Raw genomic sequence first — 25,638 nt, 5'->3', positions numbered from 1 at the left:
GGAGAAGATGTGCATTTAGTACATGTTAGTTTTCAATTTCTCTTGTTTCAGTGTCCTTGTCCACAAAATAGACATACAAATACAAGCTATGTCTATCTTATCAATGGGAAGACAGTATTAGGTAATGTGTAAAACATAAATTAAAAGTTCTTTTATTATTATTGCTAGAGTGAGAAGTGAACGTACTCTAAGCTAAACTCAACTTTCTGTGGGAACTTAGTGTTACAGCATTCATTTTATCAAAGTGAAATAGGTCAGAGATAGAAAGTAAAATGATGGTTAAAATATCTTTTTAAAGGATTTTTTTGGGGGGATGAGAATAGATATGTTGCTTTGGCCCTGTGAGTCACAAAATGTTCTCTAGTGACTTGTAACTGGCTCAGAGCAGGTTACTTAAGTTTTCTCCTTTAGCTGCCTTGGTTACATGTAACATTTTATATTCCTGATTTACTTAAACTTCTTCTGTTGAAATACTATTCTGACAGTATCTGATAGCCAAGAAATCCTGCATCATTCATATGAGTTCCTAATGGCTATTTTTTGAGGACAGGAAGTCACAAATTGCCAAGAATAAATGACCTTGAAAACACAGAGGTGTTTTTTGATCTTTAAGGGACTGACTGATTATATTTCTAAATGGATGATCTGATTTGATTAAAATAACCAGCTGTGTGTTTCTTCCATGACTTAGATAACTTTATTATACATCCTAATTAATAGCTAAAAATTTTGATCTGGTTAGCCAAAATATTTTCTATAACTATGATTTAGAAATGTATTTTACAAAAGATTAAATTTTATTTTTACCTAGGCTGTTAATCTTGACTCCGAGATTACTATTTTAAGGGTTTTGTAGGGTTGCTTACCCCATGGGTGGCCCTAACCCTTCTAGAAGCTTTTTAAAAAGAGCATCTATAAAAGTAACAGTAACTTTATTTCAAGATTATAATATTTAAGAAACAATTGAGAATAGAAGATTGCATATGCATTCATGTTATTGAACATGTGGGCTGTTGCTTACATTCTTTATATAAAAGTCACTGGATCCTGTTTTGTGAGAGAGTGAAAATCTAGAAGTTCAGGGTATTTCCAGTTAAATAAATGTCTTTGAAAATCCTCTTCATGGACAAGTACTGCCTATGCCTCCACAGACTTGCCCATTTCCTTTCTAGTAACCATGGGTTCCCCAGGAGTGTTCCAGCCCTCTTGGATCTCTTTCTCTTCTGGACTTCTAAGAGACATCTGAGACAGTATGTAATGGTGTGGAAAACTGTGTGGCAGTTATTTGTGTTGCTCTCTGATTATTTTTGAATGCTCATAGTCTCCACTGTACTGTACTTGAAGAGAGGTCCCATTGTGTACTTTGTTATTTCCCAGAATCTAGCACAGTGCTGGGCACATAGTAAGCACTCAATAAACACATAATTAATCAACACTAACTGGGAAATTTCTTAAGGTCTTGGATTCTGTTTCTAATTATCTGCATGGTACTTCATCTAAGGCCATATGCTGATAGGTGCTTATTGATTGATTTGATTGAAACTATAAACCCTTATAGAATACCCACTCAATTATTTAACTCCTATGGTAATGTGAATCTGAGCCCCCGGTCTTTTCCCTTATTTAACTTGTCTTGTTCAAAGAGTTTTAAATTTGATGTTTCTAATTGAGGTTACCTGGGTTAGCACTTGCACTGGGGAGGATTCTTACATTCAGGTCATTAGAGGTGGAATCCTTAAGTTCATTCGTTTTCATTGCACATTGAGGACCTAGGCCCCCCCTGTGGTTAAATGGCTTGTCTAAGGTTATTCATTAATTCATTTGATGTTACATTTTGAGTCCCTGTTTTGTTCCAGATGACATACTGAGTTAAGGGTAGAGTCTCTTATTTCATAATTCTCTAGCCGTAGTCCCAATTCCAATCTCAGCCTCAATTTAGCTACCATTAATACTTATCTCTTAGTGTAGTGATACCTTTCCTTCCCTTTTCCAGTTCCTAAACATACATTGGAGAAATCATATGTCCAAAATTTCTGCTGGGTCCTACTTAAGGTGTCTGTTTCCAATTTTTTGCAATTGTGGCACTTTATGGTGAATTTCGTAACTTTTCGCTTCCAAAGGCAGGACAATAATATATTTTAAAAATCTTTTTTTGAGGAGTTTTTTTGAAAAATTTACAGTATTCATGATAAGTGAGGAGCTCTTAAAATATCCCAGACACAAAATAGGATTTGGGAATCCATGTCTCAGGGGACATGAATTAGTGTGTTTGGCTGAGTGTGTGATGATATAATGGCTCTGCTACTGAAAGGCATATAGAATCAGGCTAGGATATAGATTTGTCACTCAGCAACAGCTGTCACCTTAGATAAGTAGTTCTACTTTTCAGTGCTTGGAGAAGACCAAAAATAGCTTCTACTTAGTCCTAGGTATAAAATTATGTGCTTAGACATGTAAAACCTAGTTATAAAACTTTATAGTTTTTTTTTGTGGGTGGGGGGCAGAGGGGGAGGGAGAATGAAGATAGTGACTACATCTTCATGTAGTGATTATGGGTAAACTGAAGTTTTTGGTCAGAAACTTCCCCTTTATTTAGAAGTTTGGTTTGGTTCTTTAACAACCTGAATATCTTCACAAGTGACAGGTGAGGAATTAGGGAGAAGGAGAGAAATGACACTTTTTCCCCTGTGGGCACTTTATTCCCTGTGGCTTTGACACAGCTGTTAGATATTCTTGCCAGAGATGCTGCCTGGGGTTGCAAGAGAAAAAAGTCAGTGACAAAAGGAAAGAAAAGTAAAGGAACAATGGGATGTATCTTTCACAGGTCTGCAAACCTGCTGCAGGTAAGTGAGGTTGGCAGCAACGTGATTGGGCATTCTGTCCCGTTCTTTTCCATCTTACTAGTGTCAAGGATTGATGCTCAAGAAGCTCTGACCCTTGACACCATTGAAAAGTTACTCATCAGAGTACAACACTTGTTTCCAGCCTTTACTCATGTATATATTTAACTCCAAGGAAAGCAATCAGAATTCTAGATGTTAAGGGTGGGTTAGAGAAATGGATTCTTAGGCTTGACTTGCAGCATCATTTGACCTAAGAAAATTATACTAGATAATCTGAATTTGAAAAATGTTAGTACATACAATTCTTGGCATTAAGCTCCTAAAGGTAAATATTTAAAATTCCAGAAAATCTTCCCTGGTAAATCTGGCTCTAGCCTTCTCCATCAGTCAGCTTCCCCTGCCCCCCAGCCCCACTTGTCTTCATGAGTACAGAAGACACAGGAAAGGACCATCTGGCCCAGCATGCCAACTTTTTATTTGGTTGCTCTCAATCCCACCTTCCTGTTTGGATCACCCCTCCCCTCTGCCCATACTTCAGAAACCAATCAAGGTGTCTCCTGAACTCATTTATTCCCTTTGTTTCAACTGCCTTTTTGGGTAACTTTTTCCATATGCTTACATCCTTGACTCACAACAGAGGTTTTTTTCCCATCCAAAATGGCCTGATTAGACTCTTAGGAAAAACCATTTACTCAAATATATGACAAAGTACTTCCAAAGACCCCAAGCAGCTTCTCATTACTTTTGATGGCCATGGCTTATGTAAGTAGAGGAAAAATTTCTGTGTTTAAAAATAACTGACAGGCAGTGATGCTGAGTGGTATGGAATTGAAGAACATAATGTTTGCAGTGAATCTTTACTCGCACAAATGTAATAGTCTAATCTAGGTTTGGACCTGTAATTTATAATTATTTTAGTTTAATTTGGCATTTATTTTGTTGCCCCAGTTTGGCCTCATTCTCTTCAACATGGTGACATTAGTACTATTTATATTGCCTGTTGTGGACCAATTTTCTTCAGCTGTTGCTAAAACTTACTAAAATGCCAGATGTCATGTTGGAAACACGAAACCTGAAAGAAGGTCATAAATCACAAAAACAAACCATAAAAAATAATAAAATACCCTGAGTGCTGTGCTCTGGAGCTTCCCAGCTTTAAGTCTCCTTTTGTTTACCCCTCTCCCCACTTCATTGCATTTCCCACCCCCATCTTTTAGGGCCAGGGGTGAGGGGAGCTCAGCAGTTTCTCACCTAAGGCTTGATTGTTTATTTTGCAGATTCTGAGCAGAGCACTGGTTCAGATTCTGAGGTCCTCACTGAGCGGACTTCCTGCTCCTTCAGTACTCACACTGACCTGGCCTCTGGTGCTGCAGGCCCTGTGCCTGCTGCCATGTCTTCCATGGAGGAGATTCAGGTGGAGCTGCAATGTGCTGACCTCTGGAAGCGGTTCCATGATATTGGAACTGAAATGATCATCACCAAAGCAGGCAGGTAAGGACAAATTCCTTTGAGTGGCCAGATTCAAAGAATTTGCAGAAGTAGGAGCCATTACATTCTTCCATTCTTATTTATTTGTGATGGCATCAACAAAACCAAAGCAGCTTGCACTCACTTCTCTGCATTTGGACATCTTGGTAAAGTTGTTCTGTTGTGTTTGTTGTGATTGTATTATTTTCCTCCAAGGGCCAATCAAATGTAAGTCATGTAAATCACAAACATTTTCCACCTACAAATTTATTTCAGCTAATATTGGAAGTCCATGGGATCTTAACAGCCAAAATATATATTTCCAAAGCAAGTGTTTACTTCACCATTAAATACTTTCAAGAAGTTTGCTTCCCAAATAACAACTTGCATCTTCTAAAGTATTTAAAGCAACAATGCTTTTGTAATAATTTTTTAAAAAGAATTGACTTGATGCATATTCTGAGCCTGTTGATGTCCATTGTGTTTTATCATTGACTTGAAATTATTACACAACTTTATTGGTGACCTATGGAATTTCTTGTAAAACTGTTTTTCTAGGATTACAAAATTTTAAAAACACAGCTTCTCTTGATATAGACACTTTTAGTTAAGCTACTCCTTTATTGGTATGTTTCAGCTTTCCATAGTTAAGTATTTATTTTGTGCTGGACACTCAACATACATCTTTGAAACTTACAGGAACCCTATGAGGTTGGACATAATCATCCCATATATGGATTAGGATGTAGAGGATGAAAGACATTAATTAGCTTGGCTAAGGCACATGGGTACTAAAAGGCAGCTCCAGAATTCTGCATAAATCTGTGTGGCTCTAAAACAGTGGTCTCAACTCTGAACTGTTAAGAAATGGCTGTAGTTCTTGCCCCATGGATTCAAAATGAAACGATTTAGATAAAATTAAATTTGGGCCGGGCACGGTGGCTCACGCCTGTGATCCCAGCATTTTGGGAGGCCAAGGTGGGTGGATCACCTAAGGTCAGGAGTTCAAGACAAGCCTGGCCAACATGGCAAAACCCTGTCTCTTTTAAAGTTACAAAATTTACCTGGATGTGGTGATGGGTGCCTGTAATCCCTGCCACTTGGGAGGCTGAGGCAGGAGAATCACTTGAAGCTGGGAGGCGGAGGTTGCAGTGAGCCAAGATCGTGCCGTTGCACTCCACCCTGGGTGAGAGAGCAAGACTCTGTCTCAAAAATAAATAAATAAATAAATAAATAAATAAATAAATAAATAAATAAATACATTTGGACTAAGCTTTTCAGCATATAGGAATAGTTCATTGAAATTAAGCAAAACAGTTATGCTACTTTTGTGTTTTCAAAGCCAGTGTACATAATCTCACATGTCATGGGGAACAAAAATCGCATCTTACTGATTGTGAGCTGTTTTCATGAACATAGCCATTTAAAGTAAAATAATATTTTGATTGGGTCCAGTTTATCTATGTGTATATAAGGAAACCTCCCAAAACAATAAGATATGACAAAAACATGAAGTTAAAATAAAGCTGAAATTTTGTTTATTTTCTTTCTTTTCTGGAGCTCTCTTCCTTCTCTCAGTAGTGAATAAAACCATTAAAGGCTTCCTAGGGGGAGAAGATGGGCTGGATAACTGTGTTCAATATCATCTCTTTTTCGTTGCTTGGGTCTCAGTGTACTTCTGTTCCACATTTTGTGGTGTAAAGGCTTGGAAGAAAACAAAGTAACTCAAGGAAATTTTTTTAAAGTTTTTGGTAGAAGAGTTGGTTTGGAGAGAGAAGAAATATTACATTTTTTTTGTCTATAAGATTTTCCGGTATTCTTTTTGGGTTTTTACTTTATTACTCTTGGGTCTCTGTATTCCAGTCATGTTTGTTCCTGATATCACTCTCTTATTCCCTGTGCTTTAGTGAATTGAGTTCATTTGAGCATCTCCTTGACAACCTTCTTGTGACTCATTTTGTAATTCTTCTGCAGTATTTTCATTTCCATATCTCTGATTTCACAAGTTCACCTTAATATCTGGATACTCTACACATTCCCCAAGACAGACACATAGTTTGTTCTTTAGTAATAATTGAAATCCTTTGTTTAAGTTTAGAAACTACATTAATTGGTTCTGTATTCAGTTGTCTCAACTGTTGTTACTACATCTAATTCTTCTCAGGTAATTCTGAAACAACTCTGAATCATACAAATAAGGCTTTCTCTTCTGTGAATTTTCTTCATTCCTTCTCATTCTCCTGGTTAATTTCTTGCTTCTCACTCATTTTTCTTGCTATGCAGTATTGTCAGTATTCTTTTCCATTTTAATTCCAATCTCCATCTTCTTAGTTATGTTAGTTATATATGGCTTTCTCTCCTTTTTCTCACTTAGATGATTTTAGTCACCATCTACCTCCTTCCACACCCCAAACTGTGATCCTATTGATTCAGAGCTGCTGAAGTCTATAGAGCCCTCAGTCTTTGAGTGTACCAACCCAACCTGCATAATCAGCACCATGGACAGAGGTGCTTGCAAGGATTAATGGGTTTAGAAGACAAAAGAACTGGCCTAAATTTAGCCATAAAATTAAAACCAAACACATCTCTTTTTGTAAAACATGAAAGGTTAACTTTTCTTTAGACTGTTGTGACTTCACTTGATATTCTATGCTAAAATGTGACAAAAAGAAAAAAAAGGCTTGCGAAGTTTTTAAGAAGAGAATTCAAAGGTAGTCACAGAATTTTAAAGCAAGGGGGCACTGTAGAGATTATCTAGTCGATTTCCTTTGTTTTATAGGTGATGGGGTTAAATGATTTATCCAAAGTCACATAGTTCATTTATTTTAGAAGTCGGGTACTGGAAAGGGATGGGTAGCTTCTCCATTAAAGGTCATATAATGGTTCCAGACAGAACAGATATTGAATTAAAAACATCTAACACCTTTTTCTGTAAAGGTATGAATAAAAGAAATCTCTCTCTTTCGTGTAATACAGCCTCTCTATGTGACTGGGGGAAACCATATTTTCTTATCTCAGGTAGTAAATGAGAGGACTTTTGCCCCATCTCTGGCAAGATGCCCTCCAAACATTTACATATACAGGGAAGCTATAAATCAGTGTTATTAAGAAGGGAATTACTTATCTGTATTTAAATGTGTAGATCAAGGTTCCCAAATTTTTGGAATTAATTAATGCAAATTAAAGAGCCTAACCTATAGTGAATGTTAGATTTAGTCAATGTGAGTATCCCATCATCATATTTCATTAGCCCACCATAAGACAAAAGTATGAGGCCTTTAAATAAAAATTGTGAGGTAGGGGGAGAAATTTTTAAATGATAATATATCCTGGAAGCTTCTGAAGAGTAATAAGGTGAGAAAGATGAAATAGTTATGCATTAATTTTGTAACCATATAAGAATTAGCCACCATCTCTATTAAAGGACTGTGATCCTTCTTGTGCTTTCTCTCAGATATGATTATGATGTCACTGACCTACTGCCAGGGGATATTAGCCTTTTGGGTTGCTTCTCCTGGATGAGTAGTGAGTATGTAACTAGCACAGGGAGCCTCTCCTGTGACCAACCAGTACATATTTGCAAGATGGCTGTTTGAGGTCAGGGTATGGTCTATGGCCATGAAATGGAGCAAAGCCAATTAGGCCATATGTGGATCAAGCCTGTGACCTTGACCTCATTAGCACTGTGCTCTGCCCAGCTCAACTAACTAGCCCCAGATGGTTAAGCTTAATGCAGCATTTTGCATACAAGTAGCCTAGAGCACATTCAGGGCAATCCAAATTTTTGAACTGAGAACTTTTTATGTCCGGCTTGATACAAAAGAGCTTGAGCTTGATGTTTTTCTTCTTTCTTATGGTTAAAGAAGAATGGTGAACTTTATTCTAGACTTATTGAAACTCAATACCTCTTTTGGGCTGCTCTGTCTCCTCCTCTCTTCAATTATGAGAGAAGTCGTAAAGTGCTATATCCTGACCTCACTTGCTTTGGCAAGTTTAACAAGCCATTGTGGTAGAAACAAGGTATTGCCCAGAGGCCATGAGAATTAATTTGGTATTTGCTTCCAATTCCACAGGGTCCTTCCTCTGACACACACGTTGACAGCCTGAGAACTTGCAGGAAATTTTCTACAGTTTTATGCACTAAAAAATCTTGGTGGCTCTTTGTTTGGAGACTTCCTTTTTTTCTTTTATACTTGAGAGACTATTTTTAGAGTGGTTATTTTCAAATAAACTCAGTTGAAAATATTTTATGATAACTTGCAATAAACTGAAAAGCTCTTCAGATTATAAGAAGAGTGTAAGTTGCTATACTAACCTTTAAAAAGATTATAGCTAATAGGAAATGTGTGCATGGCTACACACATGCACACACATGCCTGTGCATACATTTATATCACTACTAAGATTAATAAAAATACAAAGCAGGGTTGAACCCTTGGAGAGTATGAATCATCAAATAGGTCAATTTAAATTAAGAAGAGATAGTAGTTCAGTAGTATAAGTCTATTGTATATTTCATAGTGATAATTTCCAAAGTGAAAAAAATTAGTCAACTTTGAGAATTAGAGGACATTAGAATTTGATATGCTTAGAGTACCTAATAAGAATACGTTGTTTAGGCTGGGTGCATTGGCTCACACCTGTAATCTCAGTACTTTGGGAGGCCGAGGTGGGCAGATCACGAGGTCAGGAGTTCGAGATCAGCCTGGCTAATATGGTGAAACCCCATCTCTACTAAACACACACACACACACACACACACACACACACACACACACAAATTAGCTGGGCATGGTGGCTCATGCCTGTAGTCCCAGCTACTCGGGAGGCTAAGGCAGAAGAATCCCTTGAACTCGGGAGGTGGAGGTGGCAGTGAGCCAAGATTGTGCTACTGCACTCCAGCCTGGGTGACAGAGCGAGACTCCATCTCAAAAAACAAACAAACAAACAAACAAACAAAAAAACCCACATTGTGTAAGCTTTTACCCCTGCTACTTCTCCCACTCTGATTTCTGAGCTTTCTGTTTTATTCATCTTCATAGGAGGATGTTTCCTGCCATGAGAGTGAAAATCACTGGCCTAGATCCACATCAGCAATACTACATAGCAATGGACATTGTGCCTGTGGACAATAAAAGATACAGGTAACAATAACTCTGGGATGTGGAAATGTGGGTATCACCAGCATTCCAAGACAATTCTTCAAACTCCTTAGAGGAAATAGTTTAGCAATGCATGCTGTACAGAGAACAAGGAATGGAGACTATGTCAATGGCCTGTGGCAGAGCACCAGGTGGAAAAAGTGTTAACTTTGACCTGGGATTCCCCCCTGTGTCTCTGGATAGAATGGGATTGTATAGTGTCTCCTAAGGTAGCAAAAATCAAGGGGATCTTAAGTCTAAAATTAATTTAATTAACATTGGAAGTGATTAACATATTGAATAATTTGGTTTGTGAAATGCTAAATAAATTGGGGTGATTTATTTTGGAAAGAGGAAGGAGAGGTGGAACAATAAAGCATATTAAAATGTATATTTGATGGATCACCCCATAGATGATGGAGAGGAAGAACAGGAGAACTGGGTAAAATTTCAAGAAGAATATCTACTTATGGAGAATTATTATTCATTGATATGGATTGTGAGTGAGATTATTAAGTAATTTTCCCTCAAACTGATTAAAAGCCAACATAGTCTCCATGTGTCTTGGATGGCTTATACATAGTTCTTGCCAGAAAAAAAAAAAAAAAGTTGTGGCTTATTTCTTCTCTTGAAGTCTCACTCAAATCAGTAAATCATTACTCATTTTTGAAATATCTAAAGTCTAACAACTTGGCCCTAAACCCATGAATAGGGAGGCAAGAGCTGATGAAAAAGGCCAGGACTAGTATGGCAAGTGGGGAGAGAGATGGCTGAGAGAGACACGGTCTGGATTTCAGGACTTAGGAGAAAAGATGCTTCCAGCTTGTTTTAGGGGATCTTGGGAGTTGTGATTTGGACTGGGTGCCTCTATTTCTCAGGGTCCAGGTCCCATGTGGTCCTTTAGAACTGAGAAGCAGGAAAGTACCAGATCCATGGAGATGTTTCTTCTGAACTATGAGAAAATTGGCAAAGTCGGGAAAACTGACTTCCTTTGCTACCAAACAATGTCTTTTTTCCAGTGACTTTGTGGGAAAATAGTGTAGAAGATGGTGTTCAAAACGGGTTCATCAAAGACAATGTGAACTGGGAGTATTTGGTGGTGCTTCTGAAATGGTTGCAGAGAGGCAAAGGCCCGTCATAGAAATGCCTCAAAGTCCAGATTCTTAGCAAGGAAATGGTTAACCAGTGAGAGGCTTGGGAGGGCTCTGCACATGGCTGCATTTTATAGGACAATATGGAAGATGTTTTTAATAAGGAACAAAATCCTGAACAAATGGCCAAGGGATTATATGGTTTGCATTTGAAAGGTGAAAGGTTGCAGTAAAATGCCTTTTCTATAGCTAGACATGTGAGTTCAGGATGCCTGTGTGCACACAGGGGTGCACGGCATGGAGAGAGGGAAGAAAGGAAGACGGCTGTGAGAATGTTTTCCTTGCGAGGGCTGAAGATTTGATCATTAACCACAACACTTCTCTGCCCTCCCCACTCCATCTTTTTGTCCATTTCTATCTCTATTTCATTTCCCTGGTTATCTGCCCTTCTCTTTTCCTCCTTTGATTCTCTGTTTCTTTCCCATTACTTCTCCATTCATGTAATCTCTTTGTTTTTCTCTCCTTTCCCCTGTCTCAACTTGTTTCCTGGGCCTCTGTCCCTTCTCTGCCTCTGTCTCTGAATTTTCCTCTCTTCCTCTTTATCTCAGATATGTGTATCATAGCTCCAAGTGGATGGTGGCTGGCAATGCTGATTCCCCTGTGCCCCCAAGAGTTTATATACACCCTGATTCTCTAGCTTCTGGAGACACCTGGATGAGACAGGTGGTCAGTTTTGACAAACTCAAGCTTACCAACAATGAATTGGATGATCAAGGACATGTGAGTCAAAGAATCCTATCTCCCCTTTCTTTCTCTCTTCCTCTGTTTGCTTTAGAGCTGGCTAGCCCCAGTCTTTTTCAAATAGGTAAAATAAGGAATCTCTATGCCACTTTAAGTAATTTTAAGTAAGTAAGCATAAAAGTGTTTTTTTCCAGTTAAATTCCATTTATTACAAATCTAACATTTAGCAAACATCTGTTATACATCAAGTTGTGTTTACCAGACAAAGTCCTTGTGCTCCAGAGGCTTACAGTCTAGTCGAGGAGGCAAGACAGCAAAACAAGACAAATCAACCAGTGGTAGAAAAAATCACAACATTCAGTAGAATAACCCACAAGGCTATAAAACAAGAGAAACAAGTGAATGACAGTTTCAGCTAATTTGTCAAGAATTTTTTTACAGGGAAGACTAAATCTTAAGGCTTTCCAGGTATAATTGGAGCGTGTGATGTTATTAATTTATCTTTGGCAGTGAAACACATACTGAATTTTCACTGAATGGCAGGACCCATACTGGGTGCTATATGAAGATTGAATAAGCTAAAACCATTGCTTCCATCTTCAAGGAAATAACAATTTTCTGAAAGAGTGAAAACCCATATCTACCATTTACTCTCACATAACAAAATAATGTTCACATATTCAATAATGAATGCAAATAATAGGATGTAGAATTTAAAGACAGCATGAATACATGCTGAAAATTTGAAGCTGGAGGGAACAACTTGTCACATGGCAGAGGTTTTGAAACCTTTTAGTGACATGTTGTCCATTGGTACTAAAGAAGTCATTCAGCATTATCCAATTGAAGCAAACATATTACTTTTACCATCCATGATAAGGATGTCCTGCTATTTGGTTCCATGTAGTGCTATTTAATCACTTAGTTCTTCCTGGGCAAGTATACTGATTTCTAGTTTTCTGTACATCTCACCTCCAATCTGTGCTTTTCCTATAGTGCTTCAACTTAGTGATTTATTTTTGCATGAGAGCAAAATGTAGGTTCCTTAAAGCCAAGCCTGGTACAATTCCCCTTTTTATTTCAGATCATTCTGCACTCTATGCACAAATACCAGCCTCGAGTTCATGTGATTCGCAAAGACTTCAGCAGTGACCTTTCACCCACTAAGCCTGTTCCTGTTGGGGATGGGGTGAAAACGTTCAACTTTCCTGAGACTGTGTTCACCACAGTTACGGCCTATCAGAACCAGCAGGTAAGAGGTGGCCCTTGAGAGTCTTCTGCTACATCTGTTTTTTGGTCCTTCTGCATAAGATTCCTTAGGTGTTATTTACTTTCAGGGGAATTTGACATACAACAACACTTAGTCCACTAAATGTTAAGTACTATACAGTGTTAGAGTTCTCAGCAGCTGTAAAGTGTTTTCAACTTCAGATTTTCCTTGTGAATGCCACATTTGATCTAAAATAGAAGAAGAGCTTTAGTTTGGTTTGGGTGCTATTTAAGAAGCTATTAAACCATCTCAAATTCCTTAGATAGTAAAACTGCAGAAGCCATGGAGGGTCCATACAGAAAACTGTAATAATTAAGATTTTTCAAGCTCTGATACAAGATATAGCATCAATATAGACATGGACTTTGGAGCAACCAGAACTTTGGGATTAGTTCTGGCTCAGAAGAAGGGGAGTAAGAGTCTGAGTTCTTTGGATAACTGATTATAGACTTTTCTAAGAATACTCCAGCCACCATTTAAAATAGTTTCTGATGAAGGCAGTGATGTGACAATAAATATTTCAACATCAGAATTTACTTTGTAGAACACTGAAGAACAAACATTCTACTGCCTCATTGAGATCAGTTACAGAGACTAGGAGAGCCATTATTGTAACCCAAGTTGAAACTAGAAAGCTACAACTCACTTTGACAATGAAAGAAGACCAAGCATTGGTTTCTGACAGCCTCTTCACATCCTTTACCTTCTTTTATAGACAGTGTTCTAGCACATGAGTACATTCTACTCATAGAAATATTTTGTTTACATCTGGGCTGAAGTGGGAGCAGGATACCATGGTTAAGATCATGAAATTTGGCAGCGGATAAACTTGGTTTGATTTCTGATCTTTTCACTGACATTGTGTGGTATTAATTTCTTTCAACTTGTGTTTCCGGTCTTGAAAATGCACCTGCCTCATAGAGCTATGAGGACTAAATAAGGAAACGTGTATAAATTCACTGACACAAACCTGACATCTAATTAATAGTAGTCAGCCTACGTTGCTCCGTGGCTGGATCTGAACAGGCATGAAAAGCGGGGCATAGAAGCAATTTTAAAGAATAGATTGCTTATTAAGGAAAAAGTGCATTGTTCGAAATTGGAGGAGCTGCAATGGCTCTCAAAGGAATTATAATCCATAGGTAACTACTTTGATCTCTCTGTCGTCATGTCATATTGGTGAATTCATGATGTGCTGACATGCAAAATAGATGAGTCATACTCAATTCTGCCCATTTTGGGATCAAGATGACAGCTTTTGCCTGTTTAACAAGCCTCTAATCCCTGGATAAATCAACAAGCATGCTTATTTAACATTCCCTTTGGCAGCACAGATATGATTTAATATAATACAGTACCTTCTAGTAATACAAAATAACCTCGGGTCTTTCCCCCAGGAATCCTGAAGTTTGCATCCTGTAGGTCAGAGCTGTTACCTAACTATACTTTTCGGACTTGTTCTGAAGATGCCAGGTAGCATAAATTGTTCTCTTTTGTGAGCTATTTTCACCTCTTACTGTGTTTTTATTCTTCATAACATTCTAGAATGAGAACAATCAGTACGTCAAAATTATTTACTTCATTTATTTCTTTTTAAGGAAACGGTTAGGAGGCCTGTGAAATAGTAAAGAGAAAAAAATTTAGTGGTAGGTCCTTGGTGTTCTCAGGAACTTGTTTGGGGAAACACTGAAGAAAAGACAATAGAGGGAATGTAATGGAAATGGAACATTACCCAGACTTTCTAAGGGAAAGCAGTGTCCTGCTCCACAGACAGCAATGGGCTAGACATTTGGAGACCTGGGTTTTAGTCTTAAATTTTCTACGAGTTACACATGTTGCTCTGAGCAAGTTGTGTATTTTTACAATAATTGTGCTTCAGTGCTTCAGTTTCTTCTCTTAGAAAATGAGGAATTGGCCTGTGCTTTACAAGGTCCCTGAAAGCTCTGGAATTCTAATTTATCCCTTTTTTTTTTCTGCATGATTTTAAATGAGGATTGGGAGCAATTGTTCTCAAACCAAGGCAATCAACACGATTTTCAACTACTGAAAATTATTTGAATGTTCATGTCTGAAAATTGTTTTTATTCACCAGATAATCTTTACCAATACATTTTTAGTAAGTCTACACTTGAGAGGTATGAACATGGTGTTTTGTAAATAAAATATTCCCCAAGATACTGTTTATTTATGACTCTTTTCAATTCTCCTGTTGTTTTTATTTTTTTGTTTGTTTTTTGGGACAGGGTCTTGCTCTGTCACTCAGGCTGGAGTTCAGTGGTGTGAACATGGCTCACTGCAGCCCTGGCCTCCTGGGATCAAGCCATCCTCATGTGTCAGCTTTCTGTGTAGCTGGGACCACAGGCGGGTATCACCATGCCCACCTAATTGTTTTGATTTTTTTTAGAGATGGCCTCTCATTTTGTTGCCCAGGCTAGTCTTGAACTCCTGGGCTCAAGCAATTCTCCCACCTTGGCCTCCCAAAGTGTTGGGGTTATTAGTAGCATTGTTAAACCTCCTGTTTCTGCTAACTTCCATCTTGTCACCCAGGTTGAACACCTGGTTGTCACAACATCCAGTCTGTCACTAATGTCTTTTGCTTCTACTGACAGAATATTTTCTTCTCTCTAATCTGATTGATTTTGCCCTTGTTCTGTTCCTGCCTTCCCCCAACCTTGGGTTCTTATGATAGCTTCCAATTAGGTCACTTGGACTGCAAGCTTAATGTCTCACAAGCCATCCTATACATCATTGTAAAGCCCAGTGATAATTGCACCATTTCTATGCCAAAAATTGTCAATGACTCCTCAGTGCCTAAGGAGTCAAGTGCTGGACCCCGAGTCTTTCCAATAATGTCCTCTGTGGCTAATGACCAACTACATTTCTAGGCTCAATTTCTGTTATTCCTCCTCATACATCTGCAAGAGTGTCGCAATCTGGTCAGATTTTTACTGTTGCCTGAACTTTGCAGCATCTTTGCCTTTGTATGTCCCTTTTTCTTTTCCAGGAATGCCCTTCCCTTTTGTTTTTATTTGTCTTGATTCCTTCTACTCTTCAAAAATTCAGTGAAAATACCATTCCCTACCACTTCCTTTCCTTTTTTCAGCTGCAAATGAGCTCTCCCCAGTTAGAACTGTTAGGGGACTGCACCTCTCTCGTGACCTCATCACATTGTAACTTTGGCTTGCATGTCCAATCTTCCTCTTGATATTTTGAGCTTTTTGAGAACAAAAGTTGTACCTTTTACAAATAAACAGTATGATGTAGAAAACACAAAGTTGGGAGTTAGGAGACTTGAGTTCTAGACCCAACTCTGCAATTGACGGACTGTACTACTTTTGACAAATCACTCTACCTTAGTATTCTTATTTACAAATTGATGATTTTGTCTGAATCAGTACTAGTCTATGGAGAAGTTTTTTATGGTCCACTGAAAAATGAGAAAAATAAAGAAATATGGGGACTTTTATGAATGTAGACATTCAATTTAATAGACTTTATTTTATTTTGTCTTTCCTACTTTTTTGATATAAAAATGTCACTTATTTTATGAAATTATGAGACAGGAGAGAGTAGATAGATGTTAACTGTCTCCATTTGGTAGAATGAAAAATTCGGATATAATGTTGATTGCTCAAATAATGGGAGGGGGATTAGAATTGACCTAAAAAATTCTGAAGCACATTTCCGTAATTCTAAGATATTTGCGTCTGACCTATATTGCATAGCACTGAATATATATGGTTGGCAAATGACTGAAATGAAACTGAATGAATGATTAGCCAACATGACTCTACCACTGGTTTCTTTATATATCTGTGGTTCTGTTTCTTTGGGTGTAAGTAGTAGTAAAGAGAGCTTTTCTATTTTCATGGAATATGTTATGCTTTTCTTTCCCCATTTTCCATTCCTTCCTTCCATCCTTGCTTACTGACCAATAGACTCTTAGGGCTGCTAGCATACTGAAGTTATTATTACTATTATTTGCTCTCTATGTGCCAACTTGGCAGGCCTGTGGCAGAGAGAAAGGTGCAGCATGCCCAGAATCTCTTCAAAGAGATTAAAGTGGTAGATGTGGGAATAAAGGTGACTCAACACTTCATGCTTTTTCTTAGAAGAATCTGATGCCAACATATCCTCACAGAATTAGCAAGAAATTTCCATTGCAAAGTCTTTGTCTTCTCTGGGGGAAAAAGAATGCTGAACGTTGATTTTTGTTTTCGAACAGGAAACTAGATTTCAAAAAGACATGGCCTTGTTTTCCCAGGTAACACAGTCTTATTTCTTGATGAGAATTGGCTACATGAACCAGATAGGAAGTTGGAAACCACAGCCAGGTTTGTGTGAGCAAATCCAATAGTATTTCTGAGCCACTCATTATGGTCTAAACTAGAGAGCCATTTTGCTGGCTCAAATCAGTGTGGAATCTTTTTCATATGGGCTAAGGTTTTTTGTTTTGTTTTGTTTTCCCCCCTATGGAAAACCTTTCAAGCAATATAGTATGAAATAAAAATAACGAAGAGTGTTAATAAGAGAAGGCCCTTTCAGCCTTTGTGCTGTAAAACCATACTCAGGATATTCAAGTTTCATTTCCTTTTCAGGTTGTGCTATTTATATCTGCCTGGTGCACTGTGAAGTATACCTCATTTATTAACTGCCTCCATGTTACTAGGCAAGAAGTCCGTGACAATGATTAACATTAATGGTGGCAAGTCGGCAACCACCCCCTTATGTGCCTCAGTGTTCTATAATTCAAACTACACAAATTAGTATAAGGTTATGGAAATAAAATCAGTAAAGTAAAATGCTTTTACAACCTCTGTATTTTCCCTGTCTTCTCATTATCACTGGACAAAGTTTGGACATGTAGACTAGCAGACTTGTTTTAGTCGCACAGGAGATTACTAATAGACCTTGTTCTATTAGTATAGGATTTTTGTCTCTAATGCCTCCAGTGAAAGCAAATAGAATCAAGAGCATTGTTTGGTCTAGATTCTCTGAAGCTTATCATGGTTTTGGGACTCTTGATCCCTGGCTCTCACATCATCATTTATTCATTCACTTGCTCATTGAATAAATATTCAATGAGCATGTCACACTAGGTTCTGCTTAATTAAATGGTATATAAAATAGACATGGTTCCTACCTGTGGTCCAGGGGGAGTTACATTTAGTAAACATGTAAATACAAAAATACATGTGTAATTACCAATTGTGTTAAGAGCAAAGATGGAATTTAAAAGGGTGCAGTTAAGAAGAGTAGCAGAAGTATCCTATTTTGGAGAGATGATCAGAGAAGATCTCTCTCAGGAGATAATATTTTTGACTGAGGCTTAGGACGAGGAGTCAGCTATGTGCAAAGTAGAGAAATGAGCATTTCAAATTTGGTTGTAGAGCAAATGTGAGTGGCCTGAACACAGAAAGAGCTTGGCACATTCCAGAACTGGGAGCATCTCAGTCTGGCTGAGTTGCTCAGTCTGTCCTGAGCCTGTGGATCAAGGCAAGGGAGTGTGAATGGGTTGGAGAGGCAGGCCAGAGTAAGGGCCTGCTGGCTCTGCAAGGCTAGACAAGGAATTTGGCTTAAATTCTGAGCGGTAGTGGCCACTAAAGAGAATGACATGGTCCAGTTACATGTTAACGAAGACCAAATGGGGTGCTGGATAGAGAAGAGATTGTACAGGGACGAGAATGGAAGAAAGGAGTTCAGTTCTAAGGCTACATAGAATAGTTCAGTCAAGAGATGATGATGACATGGGCTAAGGTTTCTGGAATATGTGTTATTCTTTCCCACTTTGATATTCATGCTTACATAGGGCCTTTCTTTTAAAAAATTTAAATTAAATTTTATTTTAAGTTCCACGATACATATGCAGGATGTGCAGGTTTGTTTCATAGGTAAATGTGTGCCATGGTAGTTTGCTGCACCTATCAACCCATCACCTAGGTATTAAGCCCCACATGCATTAGCTATTTATCCTGATGCTCTTCCTCTCCTGCTCCCTGACAGGCCTCAGTGTGTATTGTTCCCTTCCCTGTGTCTATGTGTTCTCATCATTCAGCTCCCACTTATAAGAGAGAACATGTGGTGTTTGGTTTTCTGTTCCTGCGTTCGTTTGCTTAGGATATTGGCTTCCAGCTCCAACCATGTTCCTTCCAAGGACATGATCTCATTCCTTTTTATGGCTGTGTAGTATTCCGTGATGTATATGTATCACATTTTCTTTATCCAGTCTATTATTGATGGGCATTTTGGTTGATTCCACGTCTTTGTTATTGTGAATAGTGCTACAATGAACATACACATGCATATATCTTTATAATAGAATGATTTCTATTTATTTGGGTATATATCCAGTAATAAGATTGCTAGGTTAAATGCTATTTCTGGTTCTTGGTCTTTGAGGAATCCCTGCACTGTCTTCCACAATAATTGAACTAATTTGCATTCCCACTGACAGTGAAAAGCATTCCTATTTCTCCACAGCCTTGCCAGCATCTGTTTTTTCTTGATTTTTATTTATTTATTTTTATTTTTTATTTCTTTATTTTTTTTGGAGACAGAGTCTTGCTCTGTCATCCAGGCTGGAGTGCAGTGGTGCAATCGTAGCTCACCATAGCTCCCACTTCCTGGGTTCAAGCAATTCTCTCGCCTCAGCCTCCCAAGTAGCTGGGACTACAGGTGCACACCACCATGCCTAGGTAATTTTTTGTATTTTTAAGTAGAGATGGTGTTTCATCATGTTTCCCAGGCTGGTCTTGAACTCCTGAGCTCAGGCAATCCATCTGCCTCGGCCTCCCAAAGTATGAGGATTGCAGGCATGAGCCACCACGCTTGGCCTCTTGACTTTTTAATAATCGCCATTTCTGACTGGCGTGAGATGGTATCTCATTGTGGTTTTGATTTGCATTTCTCTATTGATCAGTGATGTTGAGCTTTTTTTCATGTGTTTCTTGGCCACATAAATGTCTTCTTTTGTGAAGTGTCTGTTCATATCCTGTGTTACATAGTGCCTTTCTTAAGAAATACTTCCTTTGTCCTTTTTCCTTCTCTTGTGTTTTCATTAAAATCCTACACATCTTTCAAGGCCTAGCTCACATGCTGTCTCTAACGTGAAACCCCAGAGCCCTTCAACATGGAGTAATTCCTACTTCGTCTAAGCTTTCAGGGTACTTTGCCTTTATTGTGAACTTTATGACCTTCTTTTTTATATTGTAATTGTTAGTGCACATCTGCTTCTTTCTTCTGGATTATAAGCTCCTTGAGGAAAAATGGATGACACACAGCTATACACTGGCTGTACACCATTCTGTCACCTGTGTTGCTTGTCACACTGCTTTGCACACAGAAGGCACTTGATGATAAATGATAAGTGGCACAACCACTCTCTTCCTAAAGCTCCCTAATTCTCACATTAAAAGCTTTAAAACAAGTGTACAGATATTGTTTTTTTCTAACACTTGAGGCATTTGCTATTAAATTTCCATGCATACCCATTGGCCTGGGATCCAATGAGCTGTGGGAAATATATTTTCAACCATTTCCCCCGGGCCCATGAAGTAGAGCGCTGTTATATTTACAGGGGTCTGTGGAGACCCCCAAAACATGGTATCACAGTCATGTGTCAGAAATCCCTATCATAAATGAGTTGGACAGGATAAACCAACTTGAAAGAGAAAATAAAATATTATAACCCCAACTTGAAAAGAAAATATGGTGCATGGTTTATTGCTGTGGATTATGGAGGAAGAAAGAACTGATTTTCGGTCAAACATAGAAAAGCAGTGACACTCTTTAAACTCAATACAGTATTCATATGGCAGACACTCGACTTTAGAAAGCCAAACCTTTAGATTCCTGCTATGGTCTATAAAATACATGTAAAATTGCTTTTGCTACATTGTTAGTGCTGCATAATTAGTGTGCAATTTTAAAGGCAAGGAATATTTAGGAAGAAAATAACCTTGAAGCCTGGAAGACTCTTTCAAGTCAGAGTCTGTTTGTCAGAATCTCACATTGCTTTGAAAGACCTTTAAAGACTGCGGTCTTGGGAAATTCCACTCTGATAAAATGAGGTGAAAGAGAACTAGGAAAGATTTGCAATGTAGGAAACAACTTTAGCTGTACTAGTGATACGTTCTACAATTATCAAAAATATGAAGATGGTCTTAAATAATGAGATTCCCTTATTTCTAGAATCACCTTGCATTGGGAGTGCCTTCCTTCCTTCCTGAGCTCCCTAGCACCTATGCCTAAGTCTCCATTGCTTGCATGTAGTGAGTCATTAACAATTCAGACACAAAGGTACCAAGGCTGAAAGTGGAAACACTAGAGTGCATGTGACATATGTTGTTCAGGCTTGTTCTAGTCTACAGGAATGAGGGCAATATATACAACCATGGCAGGGTTTGCCAGAACTAAGATAAGATGCAATGGATGGGGACTTATGCATTGAACCACATGGCCCCTGAGGACCAAGCTGGTGACACAATTGGATGTGCTAGCTTGGTCAGCCTTATGAAACTGGCTCTTTGTTTCTGATTTGCTTGTGAGTCTTGGAGACTGGATAACATGTACTGCATCCTGCCCCATTCAGTCTCACATTGTAGATTTTCCTTTGGGTAAGACCCTGGCAAAAGTCTGCTTTTTCTGTCTTCTACATGAACATTTCAAGTCATTAAATGAATAATTTCTAGTGGTAGGAAAGGCATGCCTTCAGTGAAATGGCAAATGCAGTCAATTTTTTGGGTCTTTCAGGCTAAGGCAGATTGTCTTGTGGTCTGATTCCACCTAACTGAATTGACTGAGTCCATTATTAATTATTAACTCACTTACACATCATTTGTTTACTCATTCATTCAACAAGCATTTTTTAAGTGCCTCCCGTGTGTCATGTACCATGGACGTGACCATTGACCAATTTTCCATTTCAATATCTGTCTAGGCAAGTGATTTATCACCACTCTGGGGCAAGGAAGGTGAGTAGGAGAGAGTTTATCGAGTCACATACTGGGCAAATTTTAGTTTTTATAGAGAAGTGAGTCGGGTGGGTCAGACATCTGTGTGCCAGGCCAAGTTCTATATCCAGCTTCAAATTAAATCTCGAGCTGAAAGGAAATTAAATAAAAGCAACAACTGTTATTAAAAAAGTGATTTTTGTAATTTTCTAGGAGTACTAAGAAAGAAATCAGTTAATATAAAAGCAATTCATACTTATTTGTTTGTTTCCAGATTACCAGATTAAAAATTGACCGAAACCCTTTTGCTAAAGGATTCAGAGATTCTGGGAGAAACAGGTAAGAATCACTGGGGAAGAGGCACTTCTTTTCTATGTGACATTACTTCCCTCACATCCTGCTGATGGTTGATGGCTCCTGCCTTTTAGAAAACACCTGTATGCTCCGCCACTGTGTACACTTCGGCAAAGAGAAATGGATAGCTAACGTAACAATCAAATTCTTTGTTGCATAGTCTAAATCACCAGATCAAATCCCTCATGCTGTTTTCTTCCCCACATCATATTTAGTAATTGAGTCACTTAAAACAAATTTTATGGTAATTTATTATCATTAAAAGATTGCCATTTTTCTCTGATAAGTATCTATAGGTGGCTTCAGCACCTGCAGTGATATCTCATATATTTCTCATTCCCAGGAAACAAGGAGTTGTAGACAAATAACATTTTTTCAGAAAATTACTACCTTAAGAGCTAAAACAGTGTGAAAAAAATGTAACTGTTTTTCTCCTGGGAAATAGTTCCAAAATATATCAGATGCTTCCTGCTTTAGAAAAGAGAGTTTATAGAACACCCCTTTCTTGATGACTTAGCCTCAGTCATTATGACTAGGTTATTATATAGTGAATCTCTTATTGCTGAAGTTTATAGGACCATTTGCTCCTGCTATAAATGTCCTTAGAGGCTGTGTCATTTCTCTTGTTGATACTTCTTTCTTTTCTCGAAATTCTTTCTCACTCCTCCTATATAAAATTAAAAGCTGTTACCTATGGAAAGTTAGGAGAGAATCAAAATGGGTAGGGAAACCAGCTATATCTAAGATTATTCAATCAGAAAATTTCATCTTGTATAGACAGTATTGAATCCACAAATGTGACACATCTGTCTCATAAAGTGTGTAGGCTTTGCAATGACTGTTTATTTTAATAGATTTTTTTTTTATAATTTGAGGCCATTTATTTACATTCAAATGACAGATTACCAGGGGTTATCTTTGGTATTCTGTCTGTAAGAGTTTTCAAATAAACCAAAAACTTTTATTTCAAACCATTTTGTGAAATGTGCAGTACATTATATTAAAATCCAGATTTATGCTAAAAATCAGTTATGGCAATCATTTTCTTTACAAAATGACTTATGAATCACTTCTCTACTAAACTTATGTATATTTAAAATATATTTAGATTTGAATAAAATTGTATTCACCTCAGAATTTTAAAAAATTGTATGTACTGAGAAAAGTAAAAATCACTCAAAATTCCAGCTTGTAGACAACAAAATTGAGCAATATATTTTTGGTCAAGCAACTACTTGTTAGTGGTAGAGCATAGTAGAACTCAGGCATATGGACTACATGTCAAATGCTTTCCTTTTGATCATTCTTTGTTTATAACAAGACAAAGGCCGTCATTTTCAAAATTTAGCCAGTGAGGAATGAATACCTACTACTTTCATTTCAGATGGCCCATCCTCTTCCTTCCCATTAGCTTATTTTACATGTCCAGGTCAGCAGAATGTGCTTGCAAGCCATTTCCTATTGCCTTTTTTTCCAAGGTTCTGCACTATGGGCTAACAGAAGACCTTGTTAGTGATAAGGAGATCAAAAATGAAGCTAGCCTTTTGTAAAGAAGCCTCTAGACCTGTCTTGGTGGTGATTCTTTGGGGCAGGACTTTCATGACAGGCTATTTCTGGAGGTAGGCCATGGCATGCAAGGGCTTTTAAGACCTTCAGCTTGAAGTACATGGATAGATTTTTCAGGGGTTCCAGATATTGTAGGTAAAATTGTGTTTGAATGAATAGATGCACATTTTTCCTGGAGAGAGGTCTATATCTTTCTTCAGATTTTCAAAAAAGTCTTAAAGTTAAGAATTTCTGCTCTAGATACAACTCTCTCTCTCTCTCAAGGGTTCCAACCTACTGGTGTTAGTTATTAAACTATTTCTTTCTTTTTCCTTCCTTCTGTATCTCCAATAGCATTTAGTATTTGCTTATTTTATTCTTGGCACTTGAAATATTTTATTTTCTTTGCTTTTTTCTCCCATTTGAGTCATTGTTTTTCTGAGTTTTTATTCATTTTTCTAAAGTTGAATTTGATTTCTAAATAAGTGCTTTCCTATGAGCAGCCACCCTATCCTTGGAAATTGCCATCTGAACATACTTTAACCATTTATTGTCTGCACTGCAAAGGCATCAAGAAATATGTATGTCAATTATTGATAAATGCAAAGAAGAAACATAAATCAGATTAAGAGGTAGAGTGAGAGTGGAAGACACTTTTATAGTGTGAATAGGGATGGTGTCCTGATAAGTTGCCATGAATGTTGCAAAAGAAGCTACCAACTATGCACTCTGGGCAGTAGAAACAGCAAGTGCAAAGACAGACGTGTGCCAGGCATGTCTGTGCAACATCAAGGAGGCCCTGTGGCTACAAGGCGTGACCCCTGCCCAGGAACATGACTGAGCATCATGAGAATGAAGGTGCTGAGGCATGATTTAGAACAGAAAAGTAGGCTAGATAAGCTAGTGTTGACCAGCATTAGATCTATGTTGTAGGAATTAGAGCCACTCTTTAACTTTGAGAATTAGACTGTTGCATCTTGAAGGATTTGCTTTTGGTTAGGAATTGTGATGACATCTCAGTTCAAGTGCTGAGGCCCTCGTTTCTCTACTGGCCTGAAGGCTGGTGACTGTCTTACTGCTCAGGGCAGACAGTTATGTGCGTGTCCTTCCTAATGGGCTCTATTCTCTCTAAGGGATTCAGGAAAGCAGAACTATGGATCTTCGTTAATCCATTTCACAGCATTATTTATTTATTCTTTTCTGATACCATGGGAATTCTTCATTATGTTCTATCAAAATCTGAGGGCTACTTTAAGTACTATCAGAAATTTTATCAGTTAACTTACTGTGTTCCAGACCTTTAATTATGCTTTCTCTAATCTTCAAAACAACTCGTATTTTACAAATGAAGCAATTGAGGCTCAGAGAGGTTAGGCAGTTTTCCTACTGTCACAAAGTAAAGCTGGAGCAGGTATTAAAACCGACTCTGCCTGACTTCAAAGCCTGAATGGTTTGTGCTTTATCATGCTAACAGTTTACACTTGACTTATTTTATCTTCAACAGATATTGAGAACAGAATTCTAACTCTAAAAGGCAGAACCCTACCTCTTAATCTGTGTAAAAACACTATTCAAGTCACCTAGCACCTTTGCTTTTCCAAGTAAATCAAACTGTATATTCTCAGTTTGTCTTCGTAGTCTACTCCCCATGACTTCTTTATCAACTTTCTATCCCCGTGTAAGTAAGTGTTTTCCTAGTAGAGAACAGGAAGCCAGCCTGACCTTCCCTAGCAGGTGAAACTATGATATAATGACATTGAAGTCATGTGTCTCATGATGGGGCAAGGATGAATTACTAAAGATAGAAGCCATTTTTGTCCTTCAGCATTCTGGAAAACTAGATTAAAATAAATTGCTACGGCAAGTAAGGGGGCCCTTGTATTTTTCTCTTTAAATATCTCAAAATTACCTGATAATCACACTTTAATTCTCACTGGCTACCCACAGGATCTGATAAGGGCAACAATTATTAATGCCACCTTGCAGGTGGGAAATATTGATAGATGAGAATATAGAGAATTATTTGCAAATCTTCTGGGAACTGGTGGTTCTGTGCCAGAATCAGGACCCAGTTCACCACCTTCCATCAAGCACCTCATCTATTGCCCTTCTGTGGTAAAACAACAACAACAACAACAACAAAAATCTTGGAAATCTAAGATCTTCCCCATGCATTTTAGACATCAAGTGACTACTCATGCAGAGGAGCATGGTTTGATGAGTTGCATATAAATG

The 25,638-nt window shown here is 38.0% G+C and overlaps 1 protein-coding gene across 6 annotated transcripts in view; it reads left to right on the top strand.

Annotated features, from left to right (window-relative positions):
• TBX15 (T-box transcription factor 15) overlaps positions 1 to 25,638 on the top strand; it is a 118,294-nt gene that overhangs the window by 65,340 nt on the left and 27,316 nt on the right. For all 6 annotated transcript variants that reach the window (XM_063599367.1, XM_003806294.8, XM_055114442.2 and 3 more), the window contains 5 exons: positions 4,121 to 4,334; positions 9,353 to 9,454; positions 11,151 to 11,322; positions 12,368 to 12,535; positions 21,779 to 21,843. In XM_063599367.1, coding sequence (XP_063455437.1) covers positions 4,121 to 4,334; positions 9,353 to 9,454; positions 11,151 to 11,322; positions 12,368 to 12,535; positions 21,779 to 21,843 — 721 coding nt within the window. The remainder of the gene's footprint in view (positions 1 to 4,120; positions 4,335 to 9,352; positions 9,455 to 11,150; positions 11,323 to 12,367; positions 12,536 to 21,778; positions 21,844 to 25,638) is intronic.

This window comes from Pan paniscus, chromosome 1, assembly GCF_029289425.2.
Source record: "Pan paniscus chromosome 1, NHGRI_mPanPan1-v2.0_pri, whole genome shotgun sequence".
NCBI lineage: Eukaryota > Metazoa > Chordata > Mammalia > Primates > Hominidae > Pan > Pan paniscus.
This window is presented reverse-complemented; position numbering and strand designations above follow the sequence as displayed.